The sequence below is a fragment of the Atractosteus spatula genome, chromosome 8 (genome assembly GCF_055471065.1).
Source record: "Atractosteus spatula isolate fAtrSpa1 chromosome 8, fAtrSpa1.hap1, whole genome shotgun sequence".
NCBI lineage: Eukaryota > Metazoa > Chordata > Actinopteri > Semionotiformes > Lepisosteidae > Atractosteus > Atractosteus spatula.
Window position 1 is genome coordinate 59,512,285 of NC_142713.1, and position 12,001 is coordinate 59,524,285.

Here is a 12,001-nt window from a genome sequence, read left to right on the forward strand (position 1 = left end):
TTTCAGGGAATTACTCTTTAGTTAATAGCTGACGTGCTCTGCTAATATTCATTGTGCATTGGCAGATGAACGGATTTCACTGCTACAGTATTTGACTGAAGGACTGGAATGTTATTGTTGGGAAGCATTTTAAATGCAGTGACACTGAAGGTCCGTGTATTATGAGATTAGCAATGACCTAACACACTCCTGTACTGAATAACAAGATGAGATCCAATCAAACTGGATACAGGAACAACGTTCTAATTGAATTTATTTTGATCTCGGCTCAGTTGCGTTGTTTGAGTGGTTCACCTTGCTCTTCTCACATAAAAGGGGGATTTCTGTTGCAAAGGTGGCAGGAGAGTCTTTTAGGAAGTGGGCGACTCGTTTGCGGTAGTGACTCCTGAAGATTTCCAGTTTTTATTGACCTTTCGAATCAATTTAATCTCCACAGCCTTTACACCGTGAATTGTTTTTAATAAATGCCTTGGTTCCCGGTTTATCTTTCCGGATATCAGGAGGCTGTTTGATGCACGGTCAGGCTGTAGCAGAAATCTGTATGACAAATGTAATAACTTCTTAAACCTCCTACTTACGAACTAAGAATAGCAACATGCAAACATCTGACTTTCTGGAGCGCATACTTACAGTTTACAAAATGTTACCGAGCAATATACAGTAACAGATTTATTTTTTGTGGATGTTTCAATTACATCACGTTTTGTTTGTTTTTTAAAAATGTTACATACAAAGTACATTTCCATAATATATATTGTCGGTCATTTTTTCCCTGTTATGTGTTAGTGGAGTAAACGGATTTAGTAAGACGGACATATAGACATCATTCAGGATGTTGCTTATTGATGATCTTATATTAATTTAGTATTTTCGTGTGTGTGAGATACTTCGTGATTCGTGCTTCATTACAAAGGCAAATAATCACATTTAGCGCGAGTTGATCTTCGTCTCAGTCTACACAGCTGAGGAAATAGATTCAAACTGCCAATATATCATGCCTCATAAATGCCTCGGCTCACAGTGGTCATCCTGCGCTGTGTTGTCTTTGATTAGAATTCTGCGGTACGAAGAAACGCAGTAAAACAGATCGCGCTCCTGAGCTCCTTTGCAATTTACGAAGGCTGGATTGGATTGTCTTCAGGTCAGCTTGGGATAAAAGTGCGTATTCAGCAAAGCTGGCTTGCATGTCGGCAGACATATCGGAAACAACGCTGTGCCCAGGCCAGCCACGCTGGGGTACTCTGGGCTCGCAGGCCGGCGGGGCTGCCCGCCCTGGAGTCATCAGTCTGTGATTCGGACACACGGGAGATTTGATCAATGCCGGCAGCACTGGTCGGTTGTGGCCCTTGGGAGCTGGAGGGTGATGCTGCTTTTGTTTCAGATGATCTTTAAACCACGTGGCTCCGGCTCCCCCGCGACCCTGTGTTGGATAAAGCGGTTGGGAAACGGGCGGATGGGTCCGTGTTCACAGCTAGGCTGTTCCAGGTGCTTAGACATCAAGGATTTAGGGTCACTGCTGGGCTGTGGCCCCTCGGGACCCAGTTTAGACTGGTGTCGCCCAGTCTGTACCGTTTTTACACGGCTGTGACTGTCCCTGCTGTCTCTGTGGCTCATCGGCCTGTATAAGGACAACTCTTCGGCCGAAACGTTGTGTTTTCTTTCTTCTCTTTTCAGCATGGAATAAACCTATTACTTGTTCCTTATTATTGTTGTTGTTTGCGTTTGCGCGTATGACGCATGACTGCGCGTAACGGACATGCGGTCTGCACCTTCTTAAGGGGGTGGGCGATTTGTTTGAATTCTATTAATACGTTAATGGCCATCGCAGCTGTTCCTCTTTATTTTCGGGTGAACGCGGGGCCGGGCAGATATTTTCGATTTGCCAAGCGCCCCGCCTCCGCCGGCGTGAGCGAGTGAGGAGCGGGCGGAGCGGGGGAGTTACCGACGGACCGAGTGGGCGGGCGGCTGGCTGCCTGCGCTCCTGGCAGAGCTGGATCACTGTTCGCTGTCGCCGCGCCGGGAGACCTGCCGAGCCGAGCGCTCTCCGGGCACAATACAGCCCCGCATTGTCTTTGTGCGTCCGGCTGCGCTGCGCATTCAGAGCGCACAGGAGTTTTTTTTTTTTGCGGTCGTTTCCTTTGCTGCCTGATGGAGGTCCTGCGGCAGGAATAGGAGGATACAAGGCTTGACGGTCTTGATCCAGGATGAGCGTCACCCCTCCGGGCTCGGGCTCGGCTCCCTGCCGGTTCGCGCACTACTTCGTGGTGTGCGGGATGGACACGGAGACCGGGTTGGAGCCGGACGACCTGGCCGGTAAGAGTCGCTTTTCCCGGCTTCTGCTCTCTCTCTCTCTCGGGCGCCTGACCCCGAAGGGGTTGCCGGCTTGTGAAAGAATGAAATATCGGCTTGAGGCTCACCGTGGTATTCTGAGACCAAATTTCTCCGTTGCGGGGAGAAGCGAGTATGAAACTTTGTTTACTGGGGCTGTTGGTCCTGACTGATTTATAAACGCAGCCCGCATTGTGGTATTAAATGGCGGGGGGGACCAACGGTGTATACAAGACTGAGCGCTCCTCATCGGGGGAAACTCGCTCGTTACAGGTCTGAATATCGCGTTGAGTGTCCGGAGAATGAGGGGAACATAACAACCTTCCAAGCGTGTTAATGTTACACCACCGTCTCGCATCCGAGAAAGGATTACCGGCTTCGGTGGAAGTACGCGGCCGAGATTATTAATATTCATTAAACAGCCGCGCCGGTGCGGGGCGAGCTCGCGTTTATACCGAAATTTCAAGTACCTGTTTCGGCTGCGCTTCATAATCGGCCACATTATGACGATTTCTGATCAGAGCCTCCTAACGGTTTGTCGTCGCGAATTCCAGCGGCAGGTGCAGCTCGGAACTGTTTCGGTTCCAGGATCTGTGCATGTTTCCAGTTTTCTTACAGGCTTTTAGTCATAATGTTGGTGGTAAGATAGTACGATCTGAGGTTGTACGACGTTTCTGATGCTGTTTTTCTGACTGGTTCGTTCACACACACAACACGTATATATACAGCGGTTCTTTTAAAACATAAGCTATTTTTATATATATTTCAAAATATTCAATTTAGTTTTATGGACGGATCCTATATTCAGAAGACGAATTAAAGCCCTATTGCACCCGAGGGGAATTAAAATCGTGTTTCGACTGCCGGACCTGTCGTGGTGGAAGGAAATTGTGTGACGGCAGATTCCCACGCGTCAGAAAACTCTTGTACAACCAGCCGAGACAAAACAAATCGACTTATTACGACCCTACTCCTCCTCCACCCGTGTTCCCTGACGAGCAGCGCACCCCATCCGCGACGGGCTTAATGTACTAGAAATGTCCAGTAGCATCTCTTTAGCCTCAGTGTTGCATGTCCCCGGTTTTGCTTTTCCAAACCCTGCGCCTTTTTTTCCTGTAATGTTTCTTTCCCGGCGGGGAAGAGCGCTCCAGGCCTCCGCCGTGCTCTCCTGACCTCTTCCCTGGGGCCTGTAGGTGACTCGGGTCCGCCAGCTCGCTGCCAGCATCTCGCCGACGCGCGGTGTGACGTCCTCTGGCGGCCCCTCTGAAACCCAGTACACTGGCCTCTCACTGCCTGCCCACCGGCTGTGATGTGCGCAGGAAACGCGCTTACTGTGGGCGATGTAAAGATTTCTCTAAACAAAGACATCGGCAGAGTATTTGAGTTAAGGTCAAGAGAAATGTGAAAATACCTTTTTGACGTTATCACAAATGACAGGTGTCACGTATGTTTTCGTCTTTGTACCTGGTTTCAGAGGGTTTTTATCTCCCTGGTAACGTTTCTGATAGTGCTCAGTCTACATCGTGCTCATTACAGTAAAAGTTGTGCTTAAGTCTCTGCAAATATCTAAGTGCATTTGTAACAGGATAGGAAGGTGAAATAGCAGAGGAGCTTCATTGACCAATGACCTCCAGTCTTTCATCTGGGGTACTTTGTGTGTTGGGGAGCAGGGCTGCAGGGGTCTGCTCATTGTGAAGGGCACCTAAATATTTACAAAGGAAGCTGTTCATGAGAAAAATGCATGCTGAAGCCACGTTCAAGAAATTGTTGTGGTTACCCTCTTGTTACCCTATGGAAGGGCACAGCCCCACCTGGGAGACACACAGCGGCCATTCTGCACCAGCAGCCCCACCTGGGAGACACACAGCGGCCATTCTGCACCAGCAACCCCACTGCACAGCTGATCAGGAGAAGAGAGAAACTTCTTTCGCCAACTGAATTTAGGGAGAAATTTATGGAGGCCAGACAGTACAAGCACAGTGATGTGGTGGGGCTGAACCTGAGGTCAGTATGGATTAATATGATTGTGGTTTGAGGAAAGCATGGAGGCACCTACTGTATTTGTTGTATTATATAATAGTCCAGGACTGCTATGTGGTGAAAGTGCACCAGGATGGGTTCCATCCCAGTTTGCTGTGGTAAGAAATGGAAGCACAGCCTTTGTAATAGTACTAGATTTGAGCCTGGCTGTCCTGCTATGAGTCAGGAGGTCTGGACTTGATTTGGTGGCAGTAGGGACTCAGCAGCAGTAGTTAGAGGCAGGAGAGTTTTGGGGATTCTCATCCTGTAGCCAGCTGATTCCAGGCTGTGTTTTTGCACTGGGGAAAGCCCAGCCACCATGTCTGAATGATTTTCCTGACTCTGTTCAGCTATACTTGTTAAGTTGGACCAAGGGGTTCCTTGAAGAAAGTGTTCCAAAATCTGTCAGAGTTTTGTGTTGGAGAGTCGCCAAGACATTGTTTTAATCAGAACACAAGGTTTACAAATTTCAGCTTTGAACCCCATCTGTTTTCAGTGTTTTATATCGGCTTTCCTGCGTTGAGCCAAACTCATGTAAGGAGCTTCAGAAGCAACCTGGCTATTACAGCATCTCTCACCCCGACCGTGGTCTTAGCAGAAGAACAAGCTCTTAATTTACAAGGGGTAAACAATATGGAGAGCAGACTTGCACGTGGTTGTGAAGTTTAACTGTGGAAGAATAATGCTTTGAATCGATCTGAGGATGAGAGAGTGCCGGTGTTTATTTAACAGCGTTCCAGTTTCTAACTGTACACGTGTCAGAGTCGCCGAATGGAGCACAAAGGTTAGGATGATGTAATACTGTGTGTGCAGCCTGTCATTACAGCCTGACAGCTCTTGTCTTTGCCCTTTCCTTCAGTGAGATATGGTGCCCGTGTTTTGCATTTTCATTTTTGAAAATGACTATAGCGGCATTACGAACACTCAGCTAGACACATGATCGGGTCTGTCAACCTGTCCCTCCTTGGCAGCAGACAAAAGGAGACGGGGGTTTGGCTGTAGGGCTCAGTTATAACAGTTATATTTGACCAAAATAAAAAATAACAAACAGAAACAGACCCTGACGAAGTACAGGCTCAGTGACCACAACCTGGCCATAGAAACTGGGCGACACAGGCAGACCTGGCTGTCCAGAGAGGACAGGCTGTGCTCCCACTGCCAGCGGGGAGAAATAGAGACAGAGGTGCACTTCCTACTGCACTGTGACAGATACTCTGGGATTAGAGAAACATTCTTCCCTAAATTCAGAAATCTAATCCCAGAGTTCCCACACCTGCCAGAATCACAACGGGTCCCAATCCTACTGGGAGAGGGAGGAGGGAACTCAGTTGAACTGGCAGCCCAGTATGTGATCTCCTGTCACAGCCTGAGGAACAGTGAGTCTGTCTCCCAATAATGCTCCAGCCGCCTACAGAATATGTCAATATTGTATAATATGTCTTTGTTGTAAATGTCTGTAATATGTCTGTAGATTTTATTTTACTTCTATTTTTGTTTTGTTTCATGTAAATATCATTACTTCCATTTGCTTTGGCAACACTGATTGTACCCATCGGTCATGCTAATAAAGCACCTTGAATTGAATTGAATTGAATTGAATATAACAACAGCACTGGCTGCACTTGTTGAGCTATTACTGTTTCTGCTGCAGGCCTCAAGTCCTGCCCTGGGATTCCTCCCTGTGTTTCTCTGGCCTGTGTCCTTCCTACTGGATTGCACAGTCCAGAGCAGCCTGTGAATAGAGCTGGCTGTCGTCCACCATGACTTTTCATATCGGAGAAGAGCAGCTTGTGCTTTGCTGGGATCTGGAGCCGCAGTCCAGCGTTTGTCAGCGTGTGGAGGGGGGGGAATGTAGCGGCAACACGAGATGGAGCTGAACAACTTGAGGCGTCGGAGTGGAAGCGGACACTGGCTGGTTTTGTCGCTCAGTCCAATAAACATCTCCGTCATGTGTTGCCACTGTCATATGAATTCCTGTACAGCCCAGCTCTGTAAAGAGCTGACTCGCCGTTTACCTTTGCACTAGATCAGCCTGTAAATTCCTGGACACATCTTAGAAACCATCTTATCACACAGTTTTTTGGGAGAGCCAGAATTTTCAGGTGCTGAAAAAAAAACTTCTGATTATTTGCTGGGGTTGTGATCGTCACCTTCCCTGTTCCGGTGTGTGTGTGTGTGTGTGTGTGTGTGTGTGAAAACAAAGCGTTTATTTTAAAGGAGGTTGTGAGAGGCTCCTGAGGTGGCCTGTCGGTTAAGTGCTGCAGTACTCTGACCCTGACTGTCGTTTCCCTCAGGCTGGCCCAGGAGAAGGTCTCCTGGGTGCTGTTCCTCTCAGAGACCCGGGTGTGCGGTTGGCCACGAGGGGTGAAGAAATAGCTCTTTGGGTGACCCGTAACCACCTCGCTGCAGACACCCAGGTCTCCCCATCAGCCATTGTTGTGCCCCTCTCTGACCTGTGCTGCCCCGGGTTTGGACTCGCCAGTCTCCGGTCTGTGGAGCCCTTCCTGGGCTCAGACAGGCTGGTCAGACCCGTGCTCTGGGGCACCTTGTGGCAGGAAAGAAGCTGGGTGAGAGTCGGGCATCAGTTAGTGACCAGATGACCAAGGTGGGCTGGATGACCTCCTTGTGTTTGCAGACCTGTGGGTGCTCTAGTGTTTGTACAAGAGCCTGAGGAATGACAGTTTTCTCATGCTGTGGATGAGCTCTGGCTGGCGAGGAGAAGTGGCGATGGGACTGTGGCTCAGTGGGACGTCTGAGCCTCGGTACCTGTGCGCTGGGCCTGAGATTGACAGGTTCAGCCAGGTTCAGCCTTCCTCTGCGGGGGCGATGGCGGTGTGATTGTGCTCTCCGGCGCTGTCGTTGTGAATTATTCAAGAATACGGTCATGCATAATTCAGAGTCTTGTGAGATTCGGTAATCGGGGTTTTCAGGGGTGTAATCTCCAGAGTACAATATGGGTAAAAATTTTAGAAATCCCAGGGTCCACCTGAAATGATAATATTGTTTTAAATATTGTGCACTACTTGCTCCTGTAGTGATTGTTTAAGACGAGTGTGACTGTTTACAGGATGATGGCTGTCCTTAGTGGAATGACTTTGTCACTGCAGTGGGCTTTGCTGATGCAGCGGTTTCAGAGCAGGAGGCCACCCGGCTTATTCCTCAGGGCAGTAGCTGTTGTGACTATGGTGGTGTGGCTTCCTGGGACTCAGGGGTTACAGAACAGGGCTCTCCCCAGTGGGCAGGGGAAAGCAGAAAGCAGAACTGGTAAAGATTCCTGTCCTGTGTTGTTGAGGGCTCTGGGATGCAGATTTGCCTGCTGAGAAGCGTGCTCTGTATGTGGCTGTTTTCCATGCGCATCAGGCTACAGCTATGACTCATTACATCAAGTCGCTCCGGAGGCGTCGGCGTTGCCAGCGGGACTCGGTACATCTTGCTCTGCGGAGTGGCCCTCAGCCAGCCGGTTCCTACTGGTCCCAGAACACGGAAGACCGTGTGAAAGGCCGTTCAGCTTATCCAGCGCGTGTGGTTGCTGGCCGCTGATTGATCTGAGGATCTCTAGCTGTTTCTTGAGAGAAGCCAGGGTGTCGGTTGCCCAGCTGGGTAGCTTGCTCCACACTCCCACAACCCTTGGTGTAAAGTAGCGCCTCCTGTACTTCCCCTTAGTTTCCTGGTGCACTGGACTGTTCAGCCCAAAAGTGGCGAGACTAGCTGACAGACGCACGCGTGAATGTTTTGCCCAGAGCTCCTGCTCTGCACAGTTCTCTCTTCCTGACGCAGTCCAAGCCTGTAGGAACCTGCTTTGCTGTAGCATCTGCTGCCTTGAACCAAAATGTTTTTTTTTTAACAAGACAGCACACAGATTGGGTGTGAGAGTGTAGAACCTGATTTTAGAATACGAGTGTGATTGATGCATCTGAAAACAATCCATCATTTTACCATTTATTTTGATTGCTGGAGCGTGTGTTAAATTTGAATGTTCCGAGTTTGCTGCTGAACTAATTAACATACCTAATCTGTCTGTGCTTTGCATAGTGATTTAAACGGCGGAGTATCACAGATTGGGTCCTCTTCACATGTACGGGCCCTGTGTGTACAGGGTGCACAGGGATTAGAAGGCTTTGCTGTTGGATTCGCTGGGATATACACTGCAGCTCCAGGCCGGAAGGCTCACATTAGGCTGATGAGTCTTGGAGTTTAAAGTCTGTGAGCCACCTGTGCGGTGAACCCGCGTGTGTCTCTTCAGCGTTATTCTATTTCTGCATTTAACCCTGAGCCCTGTTTTGCCCCAAACGCCACCTGCCTTATATTGTACGCTATTGAGCAGAGAATGACAAAAGCCATTTGCAATGCAAATGAATCGGCTTGCCTTTAGGAGGCTTGGCTCTAATGGGGAGCCGGACCGCTCCCTGCACGCGCCTGCACCCTTGTACGGTGTGTGCGTTGTGGGAAATCCCGTCATTACGATGCAGAGGACGGAGATGGCGGCAGGTTGTGTGTTCTCCTGCAGAAACTAATCCCCTCACGGCAGCGGCTGGCACAGGCGCTCACTCCCGCGTGTGAACAGCACGTGTTCGGAAGGGCCCGTTGTTATGGGGCGCTCAGATTTCCTGTTTAACTGGGCGCCGCTGGGTGTGAGCTTGCCACAGCCGTTGTGGGGTTTTCTTTGTCATTTCCCATCGGGGACAAAATGTGAGCTTTACTGGGGGCAGAGTTAGCAGGTGGCTCTGTGCTTAAGGGACGAATAGGAGTCCCTGTGAAGGTCAGTGTTTTTGAGGTACCGATGAGGAAACATCCAAGGTTGTAGGGCTGGCTGAGAATTTCATACAAAATTTAAAAGGCTCAGTCACAGAATATTTTATGTGGGCCTTGGGGTGTTTTGATATTCTGTTCTGAGAGAAGCGGGATGTTTTATTTATGTGAAATACGGGATTACTTCCCTGCAGATTTGAGGGCAGGAACTGAAGTGTTGTAATTCCTTTTTTTTTTTTAAGAAGGAGGAAAAACAACTCACTGGCTTCTGCTTCAGGTATTCCTGTTCTTGATCTTGGGAATTAGTTCCAATTAAGCAGCCGAAATTCGGAGTCCGCTGCAGTGCAGTATCGGAGGTCCACGAGCAGAGCTGTTCGGTGGACACGCGAGAAGAACAGGAGCTCCGGAGGCCGGGACCCTGCGTGTGGCTGACGTCAGGCCAGCGGGATCACGAGGTGCAGGGCCGTTGCCACAGCGCGGCTCGCGCGGTCCGGTACCGGGTGCGAACACGCCTCCTGGGGGCAGCGAGCTGCTGGGGCGATCTCACCGGCTTTCAGTCTTCAGGGTGAAATGACCCTGGAAAAGAATGCGGTTTAAAAAAAGAAAGTAATTGGTAATTGAAAATATGGGCTATCCTCTTGTACCTGTAAGAATATAAGAAGAACGGTCACTAACGGCCCATCTAGCCCGTGTCTGGTAGTTTGTAGGTAACTGAGCCCAGGTTCTCATCTAGCTGGTTCCTGAAAGAAACCAGGGCTTTGGCTTCAGCCACATGGCTGGGTAGCTTGCTCCAGACTCCTACAACCCTTTTTGTAAATGAAAAGATGATTTATTTACAGCACCCTTTTAAACGGTGAGCTACTGGGAACTTGGCAGAAGAATATCGAGTACTGTCGCAGCTGACAGTATTGTCAAGTGAATCCGTTCTGCTGCACCTGCGGTGCAGTGATTCAGCATGAGACCTGTCTATAGCAGCTGTGCTCCAGCGCCCTCGGCCCCGGGCTGCTCGCGTTTGTGTTCACGACCCCCGAGAGAGGCTCCACTCGTGTGCGTCTCCGTCCTTCGGCATCTGACACTCGCACCAGTCCCTCGCGCTGCCAGCTATGAAGGCACGTCCCTCTGGAGCCTTCCAGGCCACTGGCTCCGAGGGGTCGTGTCTCCATGCTACAGAGGGCTGGGGTCCCGAGCTGAGACCTGCCTTCAACGCCTCATTGTGCGAGCTGTGTGCGAGCTGTGTGCGAGCTGTGTGCGAGCTGTGTGCGAGCTGTGTGCGAGCTGTGTGCGAGCTGTGTGCGAGCTGTGTGCGAGCCTGAATCCTGTGCCCAGTGAAAATGTGTGTCTGTCGAAGAAATGCTCTCTCTCTGCTGGAGACATCGACAGGACAGTATCTGCAGAGTGAGGGGTGCACAGCGGTGGGGGGTAGAGAGATCCCCCCTCCTGCCATTGGGAGGGGACCCTCCACAGACACTGAAGGGCCTCATCACAGCAGCGTTATGTCACTCTGTTGTAAATCCATTTCTGTAACGCAGACATTTTCATTCATTACAACAGAGGCCCGAGAGACTGATTTTCATTTCCCATGTAGCAGGAGGAAATCTGCATAAGGACTGGCGATTTGTATTAGTCCTGTTAAGAGATGTCTGGAATGTGGGTGTTTTGGTGTTTCGTTTGTTAGTACTCGTGAATGCGTGTGATCTTGGTGTCTTGCGTAGTGTTTCCTGATTTTCTCTGCCAGTATGACATTTCAAAGTCTGAAGGGTCACATGCTGGCAGAGTGTTTAAAGGTCAGAGTTGCAGCCTTGCTCTCTGACAGAGCTGAGTGAAAAACTGTCAGCACAAAGCTACCAAAGATAAGCTCATACCGCATTCCTGCAGTACTGAGAAAACGTTTGCGAACCCCAAGCATAAGTGTGGGAATGCCACTTTCTTATTGCGATACCCTTCTTTAATCTGAATCAAAACTGGCCTTTTCTTAAATAACCAGAAGAGTTCATATTTACCAGGTCATAGTGAACTTGAACTTTATTGCCATATGTAACCGGTGCATGTACTGGTACAATGGAATTCTTACTGACAGGAAGTCTCTCGATTGTAAAAACACAAAGTGCAGACAGTGCATTAAGACAATATGCAAACAAACAGTAGACAATGTACAAGTAAACATTTCGAATGTAAGCAATGCAGACATGTAAACCATGACTGCAGATGCACAATAAATAAAATTACATTGCACCTTGCGTCACCCATGAGCGGTCTTCAGCTCTTATAGCCGAACTGCAGTCCCAGTTTCACAGACTGGCTGTTAAATCTCTGTAACAAAACAAATTCATAGATGATGTAGAAAAAGTTTACAGATTTTGAATTAAGCAGAACAGTGGGAACTTTGTGAAAGTACTTTAAGTAGCCAAACGGGTTGCAAACTCTCCTTTGAGTTCCCACAAACTGTGATGTGATGCGGCCCTTCCCGCTCACTAGTCCCTGTGATGACTAATGCACTGTGATGTACGAGTGGATAAACATGGGGTTGTGCAGCAGACAATTTGCCGCAGAAGGTTTCCAATGTGATCTGCATGCAGAGTTAACAAGTTGCATTTATCGTCCAAACCATCTCGTAGTCCAGAGTAATATTTCTGTTGGATTAAAAGAGACGTATTCACAAGCCTGCTTGTTTACAATATCATAGGTCCACTTCCCTTCAGTGGACATTGTTGCTTTATTCTAAATCGCAGAATATGGTGCTGTGCATATTGGGGGATTAAATAAATAAAATATTTTGTGATGTAAGTAGAAGGTTTTACAAGGTGCTGTGTGCATTTTACTTTTATTGCTGTTTGAAATGCACTTATTAATGCAAATTCTAACCCTGCAAAATCAAAATAGTGCTGCAGTTCCCCTTTAAGTTACT

The 12,001-nt window shown here is 48.8% G+C and overlaps 1 protein-coding gene across 6 annotated transcripts in view; it reads left to right on the forward strand.

The window, feature by feature from the left end:
• The first annotated feature begins 1,992 nt into the window (after positions 1-1,992).
• dennd5b (DENN domain containing 5B) overlaps positions 1,993-12,001 on the forward strand; it is an 88,491-nt gene continuing 78,482 nt past the window's right edge. For 4 of the 6 annotated variants that reach the window (XM_088923495.1, XM_088923498.1, XM_088923500.1 and 1 more), the window contains exon 1: positions 1,998-2,313. In XM_088923495.1, the coding sequence (XP_088779621.1) occupies positions 2,205-2,313 (109 nt within the window). In that variant the 5' untranslated portion in view covers positions 1,998-2,204. Of the gene's footprint in view, positions 2,314-12,001 lie in introns of all 6 variants that reach the window. The other 2 variants (XM_088923499.1, XM_088923502.1) reach the window with 1 other exon arrangement.